Source organism: Glandiceps talaboti, chromosome 8 (assembly GCF_964340395.1).
Source record: "Glandiceps talaboti chromosome 8, keGlaTala1.1, whole genome shotgun sequence".
In the NCBI taxonomy this organism is placed as follows: domain Eukaryota; kingdom Metazoa; phylum Hemichordata; class Enteropneusta; family Spengelidae; genus Glandiceps; species Glandiceps talaboti.
This window is the reverse complement of record NC_135556.1, coordinates 16,953,642-16,978,372: the sequence shown is the minus strand read 5'-3', so window position 1 is coordinate 16,978,372 and position 24,731 is coordinate 16,953,642. Positions and strand designations below refer to the sequence as shown.

The following is a 24,731-nucleotide window of genomic DNA, read 5'->3' as shown; positions in this document are numbered from 1 at the left end:
TTTTTAGTCATTTATACACACACACACACATACGCGCGAGCACGCACACACGCACTCACCCCCACCCACCCACCCACACACCCACACACACACACACACACACACACACACACTTACCCGAGCTTGGACTATACATTTCAACTGTGCAAAAAAAATTTGAACAAACTCAACTTTAAGTTGAAAGTCTCTAGATTTTTATTCTCCAGAAACATTCGTACAATGTATTGACAAGACCTGGAAAAAGTGTACAGCTCAAATCAGTGCTGTGCTGCAGTTCAATTTTTACTCTTTTTTTTATCATGTAAGAAAAGAACGTTCATTACAAAACCATCAACAAAACAAGAAATTGTACACCATTACATGCATTCTCAAGACAATGCCTACAGTCAAAATCACTAAATGATACTTATCAGATATCAGGACCACACTAACTTACTACAACTCTACTTTCCAATATCAGAAACTATTTCTTGGAAAGGCTATCTAAAACACTACCCAGCCATCTTGTCTTCAGACTTTTCTTCTTCTAACTGCTGAATAATATACTCCCACTACCTGTGGTTTGTACAACGTAGTGTCATGGACAACTCTACTAAATCTGTGTCTTTTTCTTGAAAAAGAGGAATGAATATTTTCCTTGTTCTCTCGCTCTCATTTTACTCACTGTTTTGGGAATGATCAATGAAACTTTCACCTTGGTGTAATTCTGATGATAGTATAGTACAAGAAATAGTAACTCTCGGCTTTATTAAGACAGCCTCTCAAAGTGTAATTCTTTTACTCTCTTAATAGGGGGAAAAAATTAAAGTTTAAACTCCATAGATTTAATCAATATAAATCACTCCTGTTCTCTCTATTTACATATATTGTTCAAAAGTAGTCTGTGGTATGATAGATGCGTCGATGCAATTTGTAGCCATTACAACTTACGCATATAGCATGATATAAGTTATCACTTCTATAACGGGGGTTTTTTTTGGAAGGTCTTTCTACACCTACAATGCGTCCAAGTCTTTAAGTTGATGACTAATATAGTCACATTTCTGTGGAATCTATTTGTACTACATGTAAAACGACAAAAAAGTTGGCAGAATGTATAACCATGTGGCACTTTACTCCCAAGAAAGCCTTCTGATGTGTACATTTTTATTACGAACTGATATAACATTACTTCCTTATTTGCAAAAATGAAAGATCTTTTAATACTGCACCAACGGAATCAAAAAATAGCAGAAATGAATCTGTCAACATTAACAGCTTTGAGATGTTTTCATTTTGTTTTCTTTTTTGAAGTTGTTATTTCAGTGCACTGTCACAAAGACAGGGTTGACAAGACTAGATAAAGATGTAGTGCTGGCCTTTCAAAGGCAAACCAGTCAATCGAAAAACTCAAACCTTACCAAAAGTTTGCCTCTAACTGTTAAGCACTTCACAGAGATCAGTTAGCACTGATTAAACGAAAAGTTATATTCTCTTTAGAATGCTAGTATATTGCAAAGACAGGGTTTACAAGACTAGATAAAGATGTAGTGCTGGCCTTTCAAAGGCAAACCAGTCAATCGAAAAACTCAAACCTTACCAAAAGCTTGCCTCTAACTGTTAAGCACTTCACAGAGATCAGTTAGCACTGATTAAACGAAAAGTTATATTCTCTTTAGAATGCTAAATTGGAAACAGAACACAAAAAAATTAGAAGTGATAGCAAGAACAAATATTTTCTAGGAATAAATCAGAAGCAGTTATCTTTCCCAGTACAAAATAAAAATATTTTACAACATGAAAAGTACACCTTTGCAATGGAGGTTATTGATAGCAAAATGATAAATCTATTTCTTCTGTTTATTGTGGATAAATTGGTAAGACAATGAATATGAAACTATTAAAAGTTAACATATACAAAATCGTGCGTGAGTAGTTCATTTTATCTTTGGCTTAGTTGAGTATCTGAGTCACATAACTCAGTATTCTGTATTACCTGAATAACTATCTACAATCTACAGAACCAGTGTGCTTGCCACTGCTAACTTCCAACCAAATCGTACACATGCTAAGTGCTCAGTTACTTACCACAAAATATATCAGATTTGAGAAGCTGCTTTCATAGGCAAATAGAGACGAAGAGTAAATCACCTTGGGTATAAGGTGCGTAACAGTCCCCCATCAGATAACAAAATCTTGATTGATAAATAAAAATCATCCTGTGACAAAACTCTAGTTTAGCTATTAATTAACTGGTATGGTCAAATATTACTTTCAGCGATTCAATCTGTTTTTTTTTTTAAAAATACACTATCAAATTACCCTATTTTTTCTTAACTATCAGAATTAAATCATGAAATATTTGCCTCAACACTTTTTCAGTTTTAAGTCAAACTATACTGCCATGTTTATGATCTCAAAAACTGTCCTTGTTTTAAGTTTATAGTAAATATTCCGTTTGTTTAACTATAACTCTATGTGGAGGTAGCAAAATATCAGGTATAACTTGTTTTACTTGTTTATGCTAACTTTGGGTTTCTTCTTGGACTTTGCTAAAAAAGCTTCTGTTTGGCATGTGATTGCTTTGGTACACAAAACCATTTACATTCTGATATTTAGAGCAGTTTTATTATGACAATGCCCTGGCACGCTGCCATTCCACAAATTCATCCAGCATAACAGGCCCTATACAGAGGAACAAACAAAAACACACATGAATAAATATGTTTGTCGACTTATGTGTTGATTGTTTCAACCATGTTTTGTGAAAAAGACACAGGAGAGAGAGAGAGAGAGAGAGAGAGAGAGAGAGAGATGAGAGAGAGATGAGAGAGATGAGAGAGAGAGAGAGATGAGAGAGAGAGAGAGAGAGAGAGAGAGAGAGAGAGAGAGAGAGAGATGAAAGTGAGACACACATACACAGCCAGAATGACAGAGATAATTACAAGTCTAATAAACTTTTGTAATGTTGTCATAGTAACGTCCCATCCATTTGATCTGTGGTATAGCGAACACAAACTAAATAAATCTTTCCTCATATACAAATTTATATACCCCAGTATTTTTGTGATGTTTAAGTCCCACTTTGGATTAGGATTAAAAATCCAGTCGTTTGGCAGAGCTAAAGAAAAAGTTTGCCCAGAACAAAAGAATAATCCCATATGTAACCTTATTTTGATATCACTAATGCAATGACCTGGGATTGAAATATAGCCATTCAAGAAAGAGAGCTGACAATACTTACAGGCACCATCCTCATCGTAGTTTGAAAGATCTGAGTTAATGGTTCTGCTGAATTCTAAAATATTGCACCATTGATCCTTGTTTATAACTTTGTACTTGGATTGCTGCAACAGAAAGAGAAACAGAACACATCACTTGACACTATCCCAAGACAACGTCGTAAAATCGTTTTGGATTACTTATTTTAGAAGAATTTCAACTTTGTTATAAAAGTATGGTCTTTAACAATTGCTGATAATTAATTGACACATTTCTCACATTAATTGCAAACCAATATGAAATAGGTTGATGTGTCTGATCACAGTGATTACAAACGTATTATATAATATAATAATAATAATAATAACAATATCATAATAGTCATAATAGTAATAAAGTTCACTTATCATGTACCTTTCTCAAGAGAGCTCCAGGGTCTAACAATTATTACCCTGGCATTGATCTCTAGTGCTACAACAGCCCTTTATACTTTGTAAATATACACAAGACTAAACTGAACATCAATCATATTTTCCTCTACACAAAACCACAGGCAAACAGATACATAGTTTGTCTGTGCACTGTACTTGAATTTAAAGAAATGCTCGTTTCTGTATTCAGTTGAGTATAACGATTCTTCACATGTCTACATTATTCATTTTGTGTCTTAGCTTTGTAACCTCTAAAAAAAACAATATCCAGTACAGAATGAAGGAAAGTGTGCACAATTTTCTTTTAATTTGATAACAGCGACGGATTAAATATACTATTCACCTATTATTCTATGAAATAATAATTTGTTTCAATATAAACATCTATAGATAGAAAACTTACAAAATCAAAATTTGGGTAAGATATGATGACTTACCTCAAGGAATTGGTGGAAGGAAGAGAAAAGCACCCATTGCCTTCCTAGTAATAATGATAACATAATTTTTGCTGTTTCTATGTCCATACTGCGCTGATCTTTGTCCTAAGAAATAATGGCATACAATACTGTTATCAACTGTATTCAATTCATTGTTTCACTTTCAAGTTATTACCACTGTTGGTATTGCTTAGTGCACTCTCTATAATAAATTATTGAATGCTGGTTATACATAACTTTTATTGACGTTCACAAAGACCCAGAATCTACAATCTCTATAAAAAATACTAATGTGATTTTCATCTTATAAATAAAGACTGGAATAAGAGTATTGGTTGCATTAGGCCTGTGCTTTTTCTTCCATCTGTCTTAGCTCACTTTGGAAGCGATTAAAAATATAAAAATTTGGACGATTTGTAGAAGCAATTAGGAACACGAGAGTTGGACAGTATGCTTACAATTTCATGTAAATTTATTCAAAGACAGCACCTGACATACTACTTGTACACAAAGGTAATGAAAGTCAACATGTTTTCAGTAATCACAGCGTGGAACTAATGATGGGCCAAGGTAACCCTTGCTTTCTTCAAAGCTTTTATGACACAAGGAAGGTTTAAATTGGTAAAATGATGGTAAATGCCTAGATACAATTTGTGTTGATGGCAAAATACAGCCTATGTTATATTTACATGATTATTTTCTTACACATACAAGTGTAATTATCAAAACCTCTACAGGAAGCATTGACCCTACATGTCATGTTACATAAATGTGTTCTTTGAACAATTGTGGTCAGAAGAAAGTGTGACACTTACCCTGGCAAAGTCATATGCAAATCTATAAATTTGTTTAAATAATACTGGGTCATTGAGTAGTGACCTTAGGAATTCCAGCTTTGCTCGTACTTTGACGACTGAGTCAACTCTGTGAATGACAGTAGTGAAAGAATACGGTTAGAATGGCTGTGATTGTAGAAGAAATAACAAGATTATTAATATTTAAAGAATTCTCCTCATAATTTCTAATATACATTCATTAAGCATTACATTTGTAGATTTCTCCTCAGTCTGCTCATTGTAATGTATTTCACTAAGACTCTCTACAAATATCTTCTGAAATTAATGAAAATTATGACTGACTGGTTAAAAACAGATTTAAGTGAAAAAATGAAATTCCTAGTAAACCTAGAATTCCAATGTATATCATACTACTACATGTATCAGGAATGGAAATCTATCAAAAAACATACTTTGATTTACTGTTGTCAATTTGATAGCTTCAGTTGTATGTGTATTACAGAGTTCATGATAACATCAGTTATGTATTGGAGAGTTAAGGGCAAGATACAGGTTAGTTGGCTCATTTTTCCTCCATAATTTTTCACAATAAAGACAAGATAAATACACTATCTGTTACATGTGTTATGTTGACTCTATATTTTAAGTTGTGATTTCCATGGTGATTTTACATTTTGTATAACTGACATATATATTTACACTATCAACTGAACCCTGAATTACAGTATTAGTAATAGTCATACATTTTAGTTATGACTATGAGATACTGCATTGAAAGCAATACAATTTGATACACATCATTATGTAACTAAATATGACTGTTAATGTGATTTGACATTCAATGTATAACAGAAACTTCAAATATCATGTAGTCTTCAAAATCAATTTGTAATAGCTTAATTTTCATTCCAGGAATACAATATGACATAGACAGTTCACAGAATTCATCTCATTCCATAGCGTAATTTTCATTCCAGGAATACAATATGACATAGACAGTTCACAGAATTCACCTCATTCCATCGCGTAATTTTCATTCCAGGAATACAATATGACATAGACAGTTCACAGAATTCATCTCATTCCATAGCGTAATTTTCATTCCAGGAATACAATTCCAGGAATACAATATGGCACAGACAGTTTACAGAGTTCATCTCATTATTCCAATCAAATTTTAGTCTAACATTGCTGTGTGCTGTAAATTTTAAAATAAATATAAGTTACATAATTTGTTCTAGTGTTCATCTTTTTTTATTATTATTATTGACTGTCCTTCAATAGGACAATGTTGCAGCTGTTGTTTCCTACAAGTACTAGTCTACATATGTATCAATCAATCTCTGGTATTCTGTTGTGTCTTTTACAAAAAATTCATGATGAAAAGAAACAAAAATAAGTCATACTGAAATAACTTGTCAGGGTTTTACTAGTAATAGACCAAATATATTGAAGTGGTCATGAAGCAAAGAGCGTGAAAACCATAACAAAAGTTCTCTGACAAAGAACTTCAATTAAATATATTGAAAGATAAAATCTAGTATCGCATGTATGACTTTATTTATCTTTTCATAACTGACTTAATAATCATAAGATACTTTTTATTGATTTTTATCTATACCAAACCTAGACCTGGATTTGAACCCTGACCCCTGTTAGTTGTTGTAAGAGGCAAGCGGTTTAACCAGTCAGTCACTGACGACAACTCTTAATTTTAACTTTAATGCTTGCAACACAAATGCTCCAAACATAAATTTTAGAAATTATTTTAGTGAATCAACACAAAGTCTCTATTCAGCAATATTTCTTTTAAATATCTGTATATGTTTGACAACCAGCATTATGATAAAACGATCAATCATCATATTAATTCCACAGATTATGAGGCATAATACTAGTTTATGGCTAGAGATTATTTTAATATCAATAGACTGCCTTCATATAAAATATTATTATAATCTATCATGTTGATTATTAGATTCAGGTTGACTGCAACTGTCATAAAGACATGTATATGCATGTATTCATTATTGTTTAGAAACATTCAATTCTTTGCATTCTGGTGTATATCTATTTGGACAAATTACATATAGCATGACTTTCACTTTAATAGCTATGTTTTTGAAATATTAGTACATGTAAATAGCTACTTCAGTTTCCCAGAAAAGTGAGAAATCTACACGTTTGCAAAGCCCAATCCTTCTAAGTGCCACAGCAGTGTAAAAACTAGCTTGGGGTTCTATACAGAGCTCTCCAAATGAGTTTTTAAGAGATGAGCTCATATCCATGATTTTGACAAAATGATAGCAACACATCAACCTAAAAAAAAATATTTTGAGCTTTTGGGTCATTTCCAAATGAAGATGAAGTCTGTCTTTTAGTTCACTGTTGGATGATGAAATTCATTTTTGTTGTGAATTCTAAACAGTGAATTAAATAATCCAACACAACAAAATAACATTTTTATGTAAATTGGCTGATATGCTATAAGAACTTTTCTGAATTTAAAGGGAGTGCCCTTCCTGGATATAAGGGTATTTCCATAAATGTTTGGGTCTGGAGTTATTTCATGAATTAACATCACATAATTTTTACTTGGTTGCCAAGAAACACCAAATTGAAAATCTTTTTTGCCTCTATTGTCCTTTCAGTGATACACCGTTGAATCACAGGTCTTGGCATCAGTGTGCCCTCTAAACCGATGGACACCTCCATGCCTATATCACTAACACACTAGTTCAGTTGTGTTAACTTACTGTAATTGTGTCATTCCTTTTAGCCATTCATCTAATGTAAAGAATCCCATTTGTTTAGCTTCTAGTTTCCATGCTATTACTAGCATCACTATATTTTCAGGTTCAACACCGATGTCTTCACAAAATTTTTCCATGCCATCTGGTCCAATACCATCTTCATCACTGGAATATTCTTGGAACCAAATCTGGCACCTCTTGTTTGAAAAGGGTTCTCTTAGAGGATCATATGCAGCATTTTTTTTCCTTGAGCTGGGAAAGAAATTGAGAATACTGTTATTTATTTCTCCAACCATAGTTTGAGTACTACATGGACATTTTTTAGCCATTGACAGTATAGATACAATTCCACATCTTTTTTCTGACTTCACAAAATTTCACATTCTGTATTCAACTAAAGAGCAACAACCTCAAATACAAAAACGTCAACATACATAGGAAATAATGGTGATAAAATGAAATTGGGTTAATTGAGTAATTCCTCCATCAGATTTTAATCAGATTGAATTTAAGCTATCATTTTCATATTTTGTGAAATGATACATATCATACCGTTTTATGTGATGATACTGTAAATTAAACCCTGTTTTTTACAACCTGTAGTTAATTATTTGTATACAGACAAATACACCCCCTCTATGGTAGAGAGGATTAACCATAGAAAACTGTTCAGACCATTGCTGCTTTAGCATTTATTAGTCCTGAAATTTCACTGCTTGACACAAATTGATAGTCATTGAGAACAAATGCCTGCAATGGCCAACTGGTTTTGCACCTCAGCAAAAGGTAATAAGCTAAAATGTAAACCATTTCTATTTGGTGGTATTTGCTCTATTACTCTGTTGACATTCATTTATTGCACAGTTACTCATTTGTACATATTTCTTGTTAATTTATTTTTGTCAGGTTACCGACTTGACTAGTTTAGATTGAACTATTTCTGTGGCCCTCATCAGATAGATTGAACTATTTCTGTGGCCCTCATCAGATATATTATATCATGAGAATAACTTCTTTGAAGTGATGCACACATTTTTTGTATCTGGTGAATAAACAATCCAATTCAAACTCTATAACATTTGAATCACTCTACACCAGTGATCCTTGATAAAGCATATTTATGACACACAACTACAGCGACATCATAGCTATCATTTCACCCATTATAAAATATATTGTTTGGTTACAAATCGCTATCTCCTGTTGAATTCCCACAGTAAAGTAACACTGTTTTTAAGGGCAGTAAGTTGGTAAAATCTACCAGGGTTCCCATATCAGTTTACTGAAGGTTCCAAACCAAAATTATGATAGATTCTATGGGAAACACTGCCAGTTTTACCTCTTTCCCCTTTCTGTTACCGGAGCTCCCCAACCTTAGCAAAAGCACAGTGCATTTATACGTAGATTACAATTGGCTTATATAAAAGCACTATCCTTTATAAGCTAAAGCACCAGGTTGTTGCAAAGTGACCTTGTGGTGACCTATTTTTCTAGTGTCAATGTTCATTTGTTATACTTGTATTACTGAGATTTAGATGTAAACTAGGTCAAGGTCTTCTGCTCAACATTTTCAAGGACAAACACAATATCTTAACATCGATGTCTATAAAAATCAAAATATTATGCAAAAGTTGTGCTCCTTGCATTCTGAATACCTCATATTAATTTGTGTACTCACAAACAAAATGAAATTGCTACCTGTCTGTCCTATTGGATTGATCTAGCGCTACAATTGGTGTGAAAAACACTCTGAAATGAAGTGACAAGTCACCACCTTCATTCAATTGTAAACAACTGTACCAAAACTACAGTACTCTACTATAAGGAACAGACATAAAGAATGACATGAAAATTGTGACAAGTCATTTTCTTGGAAATGGTCCAAGTCAAAAGTTTTGCAAACTTTAAAATTTGTCGATGTGGTATCACTTTCTCTTATCCTTAGATTTTACAGTAAATGAATTCAATTTGAAAGTTTATTACCACAGTAATGCCAATAAAGACCAGGTTTAGAAATGGTAAACAAATTAAAATAGATATCTAATATGGCCTTGTTATTTCAACTATGCATAGATCAGCTGGGAAATCTAGAATATAGGTTTTCTCTTGTACTTTATATGTACTGAAAACTAAGGGCAATACTTTATTCATACAGAGACAACAAGGCTGCTACGTACAATACTATCAAATCAATGCCAGGTTGACATCTTAATCCTGTTTTGTTCAACTTGTGTTTGTTTTTCTAAATACAAATACCCCCTCCCCACGCATTCCCCAAGAAGAGACAGGATTAAAACAAGTAATTATTATACCTTGATTCTTTTTTGCTCCTCTTGAGTGTTGTGGTTTGTTCATCTACTGAACTAGTTTTTCGTTTTCTCCTTGGTGGCATGTTTGCTACTACAGGTGACAAGAAGTTGGCAGAGGGAAAGGTTTGCTCTGATTTCACACCTGTTCCAAGGTTCTGTAAAGATGATAAAAACAAAAAGTTAAAAGACTCCAGCTTGACAGTGTCTCAATATTGTATTTGTCATGGTTACTTAGGTGTCTCTAATCAGTATTCTACCCAGAAAACAATGGATAAGTTCAGGACAGAAATCTTTGACGATTTGTTAGCTACATTGTAGGCTGTCCATGGCACTGATCTATGACTACGTTAACTCTCACAGCGTGGATGAAAGCTAGTGCAGTTGCACATCCAGCACTGTGGACAGTCTCACTAACAAATTGCAACTGTTTCTTATCCTGAATGCACTGATTGAACCTTGAGTCTTGGCAACTTTGCATGTCAAAAACTTCACTTTTATTAATGAATTCCTATTGTTTTCAAGAAATCAGTGACACTGTCTTTGATTACCCTGAGTACTTTGTACATGCTAAGGTGCTTGAATCTAACTAGCTTCCTCATTTTGAAAGTCAGATATCATCATTACTGTAAGGTTTGTGGAAGATGAAAATATTTTATGTAATTTGAGTAGTGTCATACAGTAGTACAGCATTAGTTTTTCATAGTGTGATACTATGACTAACATTTAAATAACAGTGAGAAATAACAAATAACCTAATAATAAATTACATGTATCTTGTTTCTATGCTACAGATTGCTTGCTATGCAACTACAATATACACTTCAACTTCAAGGCAACCATTATAATTATCTATCCTTGCACAAACAAACATAGACATTAACTCCCCTGCTGCTCAATCCCACTAACTCTTCCTCTCTGAGTCTCTTTCTCTTAGTAACATGCACAGTCAATCAGTCAGACAGACAGACAGACAGACAGACAGACAGGCACGCGCGCACACACACACACACACACACACACACACACACACACACACACACACACACACACACGTAGCATACTAAAAAAATAGGCTTCTAAAGTCCCTACCAGATGTGTAAATGAGCAATATAAGGGTTGACAATGATGCTCCAGGATGGTAGAGTCCAAGGAGAAGTTCAACACAGCTAGCTGTACTGTTTCACCTGTCCCAACCTGAAATTGTATGCACATTTCAGTTAGGTGTTGTTTACAAATATAAATAACGAATACAAGTTAGTGGTGTCTTTTCCATAAACTAGTGTGGCAAATACTAGTACCAGACTGCACAGAAAAACAGTAACTAAATGATATTTTTGTTTCTTGACATGTTTAGACTTTTAATGTTGTAATGATAATTAATATTCATGCATATCTCTATTCATATGAAAACAACATGATATGCAAACCATGTACATGCAGTGCATATATTTAAATGTATATATTTATAAAATCACAAATTTTGAAGGAGAATACACTGCAGGCTTAATTTTCCAAACATTTTCTCAAGGTTATTAGCTGGGCATTCTCGAAAGCCAGAGTTATTATTTCTAGAGTTATTGTGTTCTTATGCTAGATTTTTGTTGCTGTTGCTCTTTTGCTAGTCTTTCTCATTTTGTAATGTTCAGACCGCTGAGACATGTTTGTGTAGTGGTCTTTAAAAAATAAATTATTATTATTGTTATTATTATTATTATTATTATTATTATTATTATTATTATTATTATTATTACCACTACACCTGTGGGAGACTCGTCAAGAACGTTACCGTAAAACAGGCCGTGGTTTGCGGCGACGTTAGCTAGGTGACCTCCATCATATTTTCATTTTTTCAGGAAAAGAATTTTTCCTATTTTGAAGAATTTATGGTCACAATATCGAAGGTGGCATATCATATTTTATGAATTTTAGGTTCAGTAAGTTTAATAAGTTATCGAAACTCACCAAGCATAATAAAGTCCCTTTCTTTGTTTTGACGCCACAAACTACTTTTACAAATGCAACGTTACACAAAAATGATCACATTATGCACCAATTTACAAATCTATGTATTCGTCAAACATGGGCCAAGTTCAGCGAAACTAGGATAGTAATAAATACGCTGTTTGTCAACTATATATTAATGCTAAAGCAAAGAACACAGTCCTTATCTGCAGTGCGATAGCAATGTAAACAAGATTAATTGTTCGAATGCCCGGTCACTCGATATGTACCCTTGATCGGCACTCACTCAGTGACGACGTTACCGGGAAAAACAACCACAATGTCGAATATGCATAACGGTCTAAACTGCTAACCTCGCAAAATTTAGAGACGAGGAGATAATGAGCTCAAAAGCGCAAAAGAAGCGATATTCGATGACTCGACAACTATGCTTGGTTACGAAACAACCTACATTCCACCCATTCAATTCATTGCGATTCATCATCTGCATGTAGTGCTAATAAACTAATACATTCACGCAATGGCGGCCAATTTTAGCACAGCTAAAAGTCCGCCTTCTCGAAATGTTTCATTCATAACAGACTCATTTCTGCCCTCTAAATTATCTCCTTGGCTTCAGACACTACTCACATAAAACCTGTGGAGCGGGAGTTACTATAACCGGTAAAAATCTGTCAAATCAACAAAGTTTCACGATTTCGTCAAAAGATCCGCCATGTTGGTCTCACACATGCGCGTTGAAGAAACTTCAGCCCAATACCCAACAACTTCTGTGATAGGCTGTTCTTATCATATGTCTGTCACATGACTTGAAATGACGAATCATTAGATGTTTTACAGCTCCAGCGGTCAGTGACCAGACATTCCTCAGGTCAAAATAGAAATGCCGGGTTGTTGTCTATGCACCACCTGATAACCATAGATACAGACGCAACCGCACTGTTAGCGCGAAGAGGCCGTAAAATTTTACTGGTTTGAGAGGAATAACTAATTTTACAGACAGGTATGATCACAAATGCAAGAGATTTTGTTTATTTTCATTTGGAAATATCAGTGGTCGATAAACACATGAAACAGGTCTGACAGTCGCCAGAATGTGAACATCTTCAACAACATCATGTGAAGACGATGTTGCAAAATTATGTGTTGCATACAAAATAACTCAGTGAAATGAATGTCGAAGCAAACATGCTTTACATTTTCTGTTTGAAATCAATTGTTTTATTATTATGATCATTTTTTTTGAATTTCATGAAAAGAAATTCCAAAATTCTGATTTAATTTTAATGTATCAATCACCATGATGATGTAATTATTTGTCAATGACAATTTTATCCCTGTTCAATTATCACCTGATACTTTAAGTACTGTGATTGTATTTGTAAACTATACTGGCTATTACTGTGTCCATTTGTGCCCGACCAATTATCACTGTAACATTACATGATCTGAATTATATTACTGCATTGAAATCCACACGATCAGGGAATCTATTATAATTCAAGTGTGTATCTCATTTAGGTTCACAATCACAGCTGGCTGACATTAAGAGAGGATTTAATTATTGCAGATTCAGCTATATTAAGATTTGGGAAAAAAAATAGTTAAAACAGTTATCGTCTATAAAATGTTTGTAATGTAGTATGGCAATAATGGTAGTTGTTTGTCTTTTTCAGTACAGTGATATTGAAAAATATTATCCGATATTATTAATATTTATAGTTGCTGAAAAATGTGTGTGTGTGTGTGTGTGTGTGTGTGTGTTTGTGTGCGTGTAGACATCACTGTGTACATTGTATTTTAGTTAATTTACACAAATTCATTGAGTTGTTTGAGTATTTGAAATGTTTTGAAATAGCAATAAAAAATGTCATGAAGTTATTTTACAGTGTAATATTGAATACCTGGTAGATACCATCGTTTTCTCTATCTGAACACAGTAAGCTTACTTTCGTCAAAATGGATGTGGAAAGCATTTCACAATTATAACCCAGTCAGCATGATAATAGAAATGCAGATTCAGGAATACAACCAGGAATTTCATTTTTTCTGCCAGGCTGAATTCTATCATTTGCTCAAATGTGTGTCAAATTAACAATGCATTTGGTTTATGTCAGGGTTGATTGTCTCCTGGACCAAAATATGTTTTAGAATCTACATTGAAAGTCCTGGTGCAAGTTTTGATATAATCTGTATGAGGCTTGCAGTACCAACAGTTATATGTAAATGAGCATTGTATAGTAGACAGTGTAGTTTGCATAAACCATAGGTATAAGATTATAATTCTCATGATTCTGTTGTATTTGATCTTTCTTACAGAGGAGAAGCCTTATCAATAAAACAAAATGCCCACTGGGGACTCCAGAAAGGAGTTTCTCCTGACAACGACTGGAAATTACTTTAGTATTCCAGTATCTGATCCAGCTATTTCACAGTTATCCAATAGCAGCGAGTTGAACGGATTCTTGGATGATGGAAACTGTGGAGTATTGGCTGCAAGACTGGAAACGCATGGTGGCAATAAACAAGTTCAAATGCTCAATAAGGTATGGTTGAAATATGCTTAGAAATAACAATCTGTTTTTTGCATGAGTTGTTGTTAAAGTACTGCATCTAGAAATGTGAAATAAGTGAGGGGAATGATTTTAATTACGTAGATTGTCTTGGATAAAAAGGGGAATTTACTATAATGATACATGTATATAATAAGTGACTGTGAGTGTGAGGTTGATGAAACTAAGCCCATCCACTGGTTGGACCATGACTTTGCTATACTTGTTCATTAGCATACTGTCCATAATAATATGTGATAGTGAAGCTAGAGTCACAAATCCAGCCAGTCGACAGGCTAGCTAGGTTAAAACTGTAAAGAGGTTAGGCACAAGAACTAGTTTCATACTTGACTTTTCTTTGTGGTTTTCATCATGATGACCCCAGAATGTTTGAGAGAGATGTCAGTAGAATTGTATGGATTGTGATGATAATATATATAGACAGAATCTCATTGTAGAGGTATAGGATTGAATACTCTATTTTATAATCTTTTTACATCTTTTTACATATATATTCTGCGTCTAAAGCTTAATTAAAATTGAGCATGTTATTATACTGCTATATTTGCAGTGAATTACCATTATCAGTTTTTATCAATTTCAGGTATTGTTGTACATTACTTTACACAAACATCTATGTTTCTACTACTTTTTATTCAGGTTGAGCCAAGTGATACAAAAGAGAAAGTGTTGGTATTCTTCAAATTACAACCAGAAGTAATAACACCTGATAATTTACATTCTAATGTATTTGTATCATCCATGTTGGATTCTCCTGTCAATGCATTGTACCATTCTGTACAGAAGGTAAGCTGCTGTGAAATCAAAACTAAATTTATCTTCTGAGACATACTTTTTGTAATGTTGTTTGCTAAAATTCGTGTTTGTTTGTTTGTTTGTTTGTTTGTTTGTTTGTTTGTTTATTGCACCTCCTTTGGATCAGGGGCTCACAAAGTATGTTAGGAGCAGTTAGCAAACAGTACTGTACAGGTGCTTTTGTATCACCTACATGTAAATTGTGAATTTGTAAATTTTCAAACATGGATGATGGAATCACGCATTTAAGCTTAAAATATTAGACATGTATGTAATTGTAATTATGTACATGTGTAATGGCTTTAGTGTTAAATTTTCATTAACACTAACTACAGGTTATGTTTCAATGAATACAGACTTGAAAATATTTTATCACACAATGTAAGATATATTACTATGTCATCAATTGAACTTTCTCACAGGGTTAAGATTCATACACATTTAAACAAGTTAAAAGCAGTTTCCTTACATCTAATCTTTTCAAGTGATCATTGATTTCCGAAGTACATGTACATGTGACTCATAACATTTTTTTGTGTGCATCTGTGTTTATCCTTCTGTACAGGTATTTGCTCCACTACTGCTGGAAAACGAGAAATGGAGTCGTAATTTTGATCCCAAGCTCCAAAGTTTACTGAGTGAATTAGAAGCAGGATTAGGTAGTGTTATCAGAAAACAAGACCCTTCGATGAGAAGTAATAAAAAAGATGATAGTCTTGGAGGTGAGTTTTAGTATTCCATTCAGATTATGTAATGATACAAGACTTTTGGTTTATTTCCTATTTTGAGATGATATTCTGTTTGGACTGACCATGTACGTATATAGTCTGTAAGATATACCATGATGGGATGTCCTCACATATCAGTCAGCCCCTTTCACAGCAGGTCAATGAGGGCAAAGCAACACAATGTATTGTACAGTCTAACCATGTATTGACTCATATGTAGCACATGAAAAACTTCACTCCTTATTATAGTACAGAAGTTGAATACAGTAATATAATTATTTGAAATAGCAACCACCGCAATTTTGTGCCTTGAAGGTGTACTGTTTGCATTTTGTGTGGCTTTACTTCTATACTACTGATATACCACTGGTATAGACTAACTGACTGTTATAAACTGATATATCTTCAGGAAAATTTGGAAAAATGAGCATTGCAAAAGAAAATAGCTCATAAAAAGTGTTGATGAAAAGGAAAAATGTGTATGATTTCATGTATTGATGTTTGATGAGTTATAACACAAGACTTATTTCAAATGCACTGTAATGTTTTTCATAGGTATTTTGACACCATCTGATGAAATCCAATATTGGGCTGAAGTAGCCATCACCAGTTCCAAGCTGGAAAACAAGGAAAGAGCCCAAAATTTCCAGGAATTATTCCAACCAGTATCCAGGGAATATGGTAATCTGGATGCCCTGGCGCTCGTGGAAGGTCTAGAATTAGTGGAAACCACACAGGATTGTCTGGATGATATCTGGAAACAAACTGAATTTGATCCTTACCCTGAGACAAGGATGAGACATTTGATGGAAGTTGTTGGTAAGTTGAAACACTGTGTTCGACGATAGAGTGGATATTGTCTTGTTTTGTCTAACATGCAGTATAAAAACAGATATTACTAATCTCAAGGCCATGTCTCCCAGTTGATATCCTATAGTAATCAGACTGACTGCAATTGTCACAACAAGCTTATAAAATGTCAGCTTGTTTGCAATCTAAAATGATCATGCTCAGATGCAAAGGACTGTGGGATTATTTGTACTTGCAGTGATATGTAATCTGGGGTGGTCACAGTACAGGGTAAGCCCTCTTACAATGGTCTGGTTAACCAAGACTAAAATATTACTGATAATTGTTGTAGTAACAAACATTGGAACAGATTGTTTACAACAGTTTATCAAGGAAATGCTACAACATTTCCCATAATTCACCTTTCAAAATCATTTTGATATTCAAGATGGAGGCTTGAAAGTTCCCCTTTTCTGTAAATAAGGATCAGTAAAGCTTATATCTGTAAGACCAAATGTATAATGTAACATTTCAAAACACCTCATGATCAGCACCTTTTAGTTTCAATCTATCAATGAATGATATATGAATGAGGAACGCAACCCAGTAAAAACCCTTTGGTAATCAGGTACATTTTTGAGGGTATTAAACCCAGTTATAAATATTGGGCTCTGAAGTAGCTCTTTCACTGCCCATTCATTGTTGTTTATATTTTGTCACTCCAGGTGGAGCACTAGGCAGATATGTACAACGTAAACTAGGATCCCTGGATCTATGGCGTGATCCATTTCATAAAGTGAAAGAAGCACTGAGATCAGGCATTGCGATCTGTGAACGATGGGTTGTTGCTTGTGAACAACTTACTGTACAATTCTGGAAGAGATATACACCTCATCAATGGAAAGGAGAGAAATATGTACCAGAGGGACTAGGTAGTCTTGGCAACAGACTTGAAGAGGTGGGTCACATTTGTACTTTTTATATGTTACTACAAAGTCAGTGTTGTCTTACAAAAGGAAGTCAAAAGCCAGTTTATTTATTCTTCAACAATGTTTGTAATTTTGATGGAAATACTGTGAAAGATGTCTAATCATAATTTTGTTTCCCATTGTTTGTGACAAGACCCCCTAGGTATATCTTTTGTGTTTTCCTTGAAAAGGCCCCTTATCTTGCTGAATGATAAAGGACCTTTATGTCACCTATATCTCAGTCAGCTGAACGAAAAATAATTGTTTGTCGAGAGTGGTTATATGTGTCATTTGCTATTCATAGAAAAAAATGATTGCATGATACTATAGCTTTTCAAAAGTGTCTGTATGTATCTGAAGAGAAAAAAAAAAAAAGTTTCAATTGATGTAATTCATTTTCCTCTATGGTGATCCAGGTATCCACATTGAGAACTGTACATGAACAATTGGTCAGACTTCTATCTAACAGTGAACAACAAGAACTACGTACAGCTGATGCCTTTTCTCCATTTGCTGGACTCAATCCATTACAATATAACCCATATACACAACCATTGTGGAGAGCTGCTGTATCACAATATGAAAGAGGTATGTGAATAGCATGCTAATATCAAGTCTAAATCTGTTTCTGAAAAATTAGTAATGTTGTTGTTTTTTTCCAGATTAAATCTGCTTTTAACATACATAACATGAGAATGGTAAAATGATCACTTCCACTGTACCAGCATGATAATCAAAGATTTGATTTCCATACCCATTCGCAATGTCAGTAGGGATGTCATGGGTTTAGTGTCACTCCAAGCATAGGTTGATAATAGATACATATTCAAGTAGCATCTGTGGACATAGAATTTCAACTTATAAAAATTATTATTTAAAAAAAAAAACTGTTGTGACTTTACAAGCTTCTGACTCATAGATTTCAATTTATGCTGCATAAAAATGTTGGACAGGAGGAAATTTAATATCAATTTTAATTTATGATTTTATCATCCATTTGACAGCTATGGTACCGGCTGAACAGAGAATTGCTGGTAAACTACGTACACAGTTCAGAGAATTAGAAGCCAACTCGCATCAGCTACTTAGAGAATTCCAACGATACAAGGAATTGGTCAAAAGACCCAATATTAGTAAAGAGCTGGTGGCTGAAAGGTAAGCATGATATATATATGTGTATGTGTATGTGTGTGTGTGTGTGTGTGTGTGTGTGTGTGTGTGTGTGTGTGTGTGTGTGTGTGTGTCTGTCTGTCTGTGTGTGTCTGTCTGTCTGTCTGTCTGTCTGTCTGTGTCTGTGTGTGTATCTGTGTGCATGTGTGTGTCTGTGTCTGCATGTGTGTATGTGTAAGCATGTGTCTGTGTCTGTGTATGTGTATGTATCTGTTTCTATGCTTGTATCAGAGGAAGTCCTTCAGAATAGATGTCATACTAATAGACACTTTCACATTTCCATAACAGAGAGACTCTGCTAGGTCAGCTACAGGTTTATATCAAGACAATACGTGATGACTTTGTGACAAGGACCAGTGATGGTACCTCTCCATCAGGTAAAAACCTACCTGAAGTGGTCAATAACATTGTATGGGTCAGACAACTAGAAGCAAAGGTAAGGAGAACTATGTATATATTGTTATCCTTGTCGGTGAAGACAACATTGTGACAGAACCTCAAAACAACATACAATATTTCAATATCATTTTGCTGACATGCAATAGATACATGTATAATGCCGCCATTCAGGCACTGTTCATATTCTTTTTTGGGCAATATGGTCTTCTCCCTATATTGCCAGGGGTTAATAATCAAAGAAATGATATTTCAGAAAACCATGTATATTAGCAAATATGGACAGTGGAGGCAAAAACTGTCTATGATATTAGTTATATTATTTACAATTGAAAATAGTATCTACAATGTAAGTGGGTTTATATTTATTTGTATTTGTATTTGTGTTTGCATTTCTTTGCATTTTTATTCATATTAGTATCTATATTCGTATTCGTATTCGTATTCGTATTCATATTCATATTCATATTCATATTCATATTCATATTCATATTCATATTCATATTCATAGCTACATTCAGATTCATGTTCATAATCGTATTTGCTTTTTACTTAATCTACTTAATCTATATTAGTGAAGGCTGGGAATCAGAATAAAACTTACATTCCTGTGTAATCCCAAACGTGCTCATGATATTTTCAAACCATGACACTGATTTTGAGTAGTTTTTCCTTGGCTTTTCTGTAATCAGTAATTAAGTTTTTGTATATTTTTATCATGTTAAGGTTGAGGAAACATCAAAGACAGCTCAAGCTTTGCTTGGTGATTTGTCAGGCTTCAAAAGGTTCAATCGAGATGCAGCAGAATTGTTAGATGAATTACAACAATGGAGGAGAGACCAGTTTGATAATTGGTCAAGAGATATGCAAGCATCAATTGATGACCCATACAAACCACTCAGGTAACATTGCAAAATACTTCCTTTTTTCCAAATGAAGAGTTATAATTTTTCTGAAATTTCTATTTTCAAAATAAGTTCATTTATATTTTTTAAATTTTTGTCATGGATGCCAGTTGTGTCGTAGTATAAGAAGTAAACACAAGTGTTTATAGAAGAACTTCATGAGTTCCTAATAAATTGGAGATGAAAATGAAAGAAGCATAACTATAGGGGTATTAGACTTTTGCCATCAAAGAACGATTTTAAAGTACATGTACATGTATATAGGTGTACATGCAGACTCTCACAGCAGTCAGATATCTACTTCTGAATAGCGCCCCCAGTGGCCAAACTAGTGTATCCTTTATCTTTCCGATGCAATGGCATACATGATCACACAAAGATAGACGTCGCACATAACACTAAATTAGTATCATGTGTATTCTTCATAGTCTGCAGACAAGTGGAAAGTTGATGGAACTGAACCATAAAGATGGTAAACTGAGAGTACATTACAGTGAAAGACTTGTAACTTTATTGAGAGAAGTCCGTCAGTTACAAGCGTTAGGTTTCCCTGTACCAGCTAAGATACAACACACTGCAGGCACTGCACAGAAATTCTATAGACATGGCGTCATTCTGAAACAGGTATGGTCTACACCTTATAGTTACTGTAGTTCAATTATCTATTATAATTATAGTTTCTATCCCTGGGTGCATTTGATATAACTTTTCACTTTGATATAGTTAATGTATGTGGTATGACACTATGGATGCTTCAAGCAAAAAAAAAAGCAGCATTTTTTTCACCATCAAACATAGTTCAAGAAGTTCACAATTTATTTTTGCAATTATAATAGGTCTACTGACCAATGAGCATACGGCTCAAACACATAGACTGACAATAAAATAAACATCAAACATTCATTATGACATTTGGCAATGGAATTTAACTTTTTTTGTGTATACAATTCAAATGTTAACAATAGTCATGCCAAGCAAGATAACAAGAAAGTCTGATTGGCTAATCAAGTAGAATCACTGTATTTTACATATATAACACAAATGATATAAAGTTGAAAGACTAACAAAATGTAACTATCCTGTATCACCTTTACTTTCCAGGTTGCCCATTTCTACAATACCATTGACCAGCAGATGATACCCAGTCAGCAAGCCATGATGTTAGACTCTGCCTTGGCTTTTGAAAAGATTATTAAGAATCCTAAACCAGGAGTTAAGGAGAGTGATGGTAAAGTACAAATCACATGGGATAACCCGGAAGAACTGGAGGCCTACATAGCAAAACTACAAACTGCTGCCGACAGACTGACATCTGAAAATAGAAGACTTAGAAAGTGTCACAATATAGTATGTGAAAAGGTAAGTCAATAGCCAAATTACTGTAATTTCTAACTGAGCATGCTGCGATGCTAGAGAGTTATATGGATTATTTGTAGTTGCAGTAATATTTTAATCTGTGATGATTAGAAGGAAGGCCCTCAAAAGGTGTAGGTGAACAAGACTAGATTATTTATTGTTATCAACAATGTGAAAGATTGTTTAATAAAACACTGATAGATTTACCACATTTTCCATGATACACCATTCAAGATGGTAGATTTGAAATTTTCGCTGTAATTCATGAATATTGCCAGTAGTGCTGTGATTGCTACTGTAGTTAACCCTATTTGTAGGTTGTAATTACATAGATTTACTAGAAACTGATTTCTTAAAGGGTTGTATATGGTAGGTTTTCTATACTACCATATGAGAAAAGAAAAGAAAACACTTTCACACAAAGTTGTACATGTATATGAATGTGTCAAAGTTCAAAGCTTGTCTTACATTGCTATTTTTGGTTATGTGTCAACCATAAATGATTTTCTCATTCAATTCTATCCATGACGATATAGCTTCTTGAATTCTACATTTACAAATATCTTTCAGAAGTGTTGACAACTTTTGTGATTATTTGTTTTAAAACTATTTTTATGTGACTTGTTTGACAGGTGGTAACACTAATGGGAGTAGATCTGCTAAGACAGCAGACACGATGGAAGGAAGGCCTGATGGATATCAGACATTTGATGGCTAACCTTGTCCAACAGGTCAGACAAAATCTCCAAGATATCAAATTATTATAGTGTCACTAATAGTCGATTTTCTGGCTTCAAGATGCATTGCGTGAGATCGCATTGTCATGTTTAGGCTTGTTTTGTCTTTATTAAATTTGAAATAATATTTCCATCATGAAATGATGTGAGTGATTCTATAGAACAAAGACTAAAACACCATCAATGACAGAGAAGGAAGTTACGAGTGAACCCAGGGTATGGTCAGTGACAGCCATCCTCGAGTAGCACGTGTAAACACCCTGCATATGGAATGTATGCTGTTGTATGGGTAGATGCACAATGCATCTTGGAACCAGCAACAGGTCTATTCCATTAATTTGAATGACTAACACTTATTCCAGCAAGTCACTCTAGGTGTTCTAGGTACATGTGCATGAATTAACACACTGACATATTTTTTTTCAACAGTTCCTGTTTTAGATGAAAACATAAAAACATAAAAGCTATTACTAGAACCTAAGGAAGTGTGAGTGCCAGTTGAGATACTCAGGGTATTGCACTCATGCATACATTGTTTTCTGTTGCATTTTCACATGCTTCACAGGGGAAAGTTTGGCCTTAGAAAACACAGCAAGTACACGTACAAATAATTTATGAGTATACTGCATTGGAACTCCCTTGTCAAGTTGCCATTTATAGTGCTATTGTATTCTGTCATAACTATAAAAATATGTTGTTTTTTCTGTACCAGGGATTCCGCAGTGATAATATGAAACCATGGAAAGCCCATTGGGATAGACAGCTGTATAAAGCCTTAGAACACCAATATCAAATGGGGTTAGAAGCTTTGAATGAAAACTTACCAGAAATCAGGGTAGAGCTGACATACAGGTAAAGAAATGTAATACATAGGTACCAGTGACTACTTGCATGAATGTACATTTTGTATATACTATTGGTATCAGCATTGTAGTGCAATGCCGAAAATGTTATGCAAATAAATGGGCAAGCATTCCACATGGAATCATGTGAATGCAAAGTGAAATTAATGAAATTTTTTGGTTCAGATGATCATATCTAATAATGACAGAATCCATGACATGTCAACATCAATGTGGTATACTTAGGGTATTTACAGTCTTGCATGCAGTGTTTTCAATGCTACCTGGTTTCATAGTTTGACATCAACAACAGGTATCTGGCTAACATTTTGACACCCTCTACATTTTACTAATCATGCAGACCTGCTGTTTTGTAATTACATGTATTAAATTTCTATTTCTGATGTATCTCCCAGGCAACAGCGCTTACAGTTCCGTCCACCCATGGAAGAAATCCGTGCCAAGTATTTCCGGGAAATGAAGAAGTTTATATGTATTCCGAATCACTTCAAAGGTGTAGGTGATAGCTTGGAGAATCTTATCTTCCCTGTCATGATTGAGAGAAATGCAGCTGGTTTCACTACTGTGTATCGCAAGGCAGAAGATCTATTTACACGTCTTGAAGCTGCAAAGGCAAAGTTCAAGGTATGGTTGGCTTTCATTTGACCCATGAAGTGACAAAAATGCCCTCTTGACAAAAGTCACATGTTCCAATTATTCGTGATAAGCAAACCATGTGGAGCACTGCCAACAACAATATTTTACAGTCTTATATGTTTCTTTTCCTAAAGGAGTTTATACCTTGTAATTTTTTCAGGATTGGGTTGTGCTTGGTTCCCTTGATCTGGACCAAGTTGTGGAAGAAAATTTACAGACGGTGCCTGACTGGGAAAGAAATTTTAGAGGTTTGAAAGCCAGAGGAAGAGATGCAGAGAAGTTACCTGGGTGAGATTTTGATGTAGATTGTCTGATAAAAACTGAATTTCTTTCACTTCATTTGTAGATGCAGCAGAACGGAAAGTGAAAATAACAAATAAAAAAAAATCTCCTATGCTGCATGGTCGTCACTTTATATTTATTTATTTATTTATTTATTTGTTTGTAAATTGTGTGTGTGTGTGTGTGTGTGTGTCTGTATGTATGGATGTATGTGTTTATGTATGTGCTTTGTGTGTGTGTGCTTTGTGTGTGTGTGTGTGTGTGTGTATGGATGGATATGGATGGATGGATGTGTGCTTGTTTGTTTGTTTGTTTGTTTGTGTGGACAGATTTGTGCAAATCTACATATCTGCAATGTAATAGTCTCTAATAGTAATATACCTGAACAACATCCAGATCCTAGAATTGACCCATGTAGAAGAACACACGCTGATGTTAATATCTTCTTTTCACAGTGTTATCAAAGTAGACTGTATCACAGTATCTACAACACCAGTCAAGGCAGTTATAGATGATCACATCCAGAGACTATTTGATGCGTTATTGTTGTCACTGAGAAAGTCTATTAGTAGTCATACTACAGAAATAGAGAAGTTTGTCAATGATGGTATGGAGGCATTGTCTACCAGACCACAGACAGTGG

General features: G+C 34.3%; 2 protein-coding genes across 2 annotated transcripts in view; one reads left to right on the top strand and one right to left on the bottom strand.

Annotated features, from left to right (window-relative positions):
• Positions 1-205: 205 nt before the first annotated feature.
• LOC144438470 (DCN1-like protein 4) lies at positions 206-12,621 on the bottom strand. The gene is made up of 8 exons (XM_078127502.1): positions 12,521-12,621; positions 11,018-11,122; positions 9,932-10,083; positions 7,623-7,871; positions 4,885-4,993; positions 4,070-4,174; positions 3,224-3,326; positions 206-2,664 (listed from the first exon to the last, which is right to left on the bottom strand). Exons 3-8 carry the CDS (start codon positions 10,009-10,011, stop codon positions 2,609-2,611), a joined length of 702 nt encoding a protein of 233 aa, XP_077983628.1. The 5' UTR covers positions 10,012-10,083; positions 11,018-11,122; positions 12,521-12,621; the 3' UTR covers positions 206-2,608.
• Positions 12,622-12,768: 147 nt separating this feature from the next.
• Positions 12,769-24,731, top strand: part of LOC144439479 (cytoplasmic dynein 2 heavy chain 1-like) — a 58,410-nt gene continuing 46,447 nt past the window's right edge. The window contains exons 1-17 of the mRNA XM_078128767.1: positions 12,769-12,893; positions 14,210-14,436; positions 15,103-15,249; positions 15,824-15,980; positions 16,542-16,805; positions 17,501-17,733; positions 18,160-18,331; positions 18,748-18,898; positions 19,202-19,349; positions 20,036-20,211; positions 20,643-20,838; positions 21,316-21,573; positions 22,203-22,301; positions 23,020-23,159; positions 23,566-23,794; positions 23,967-24,094; positions 24,544-24,731. The exon at positions 24,544-24,731 is cut by the window's right edge and continues 56 nt beyond it. Of these exons, the coding sequence (XP_077984893.1) occupies positions 14,236-14,436; positions 15,103-15,249; positions 15,824-15,980; positions 16,542-16,805; positions 17,501-17,733; positions 18,160-18,331; positions 18,748-18,898; positions 19,202-19,349; positions 20,036-20,211; positions 20,643-20,838; positions 21,316-21,573; positions 22,203-22,301; positions 23,020-23,159; positions 23,566-23,794; positions 23,967-24,094; positions 24,544-24,731 (2,887 nt within the window). The 5' untranslated portion in view covers positions 12,769-12,893; positions 14,210-14,235. The remainder of the gene's footprint in view (positions 12,894-14,209; positions 14,437-15,102; positions 15,250-15,823; positions 15,981-16,541; positions 16,806-17,500; positions 17,734-18,159; positions 18,332-18,747; positions 18,899-19,201; positions 19,350-20,035; positions 20,212-20,642; positions 20,839-21,315; positions 21,574-22,202; positions 22,302-23,019; positions 23,160-23,565; positions 23,795-23,966; positions 24,095-24,543) is intronic.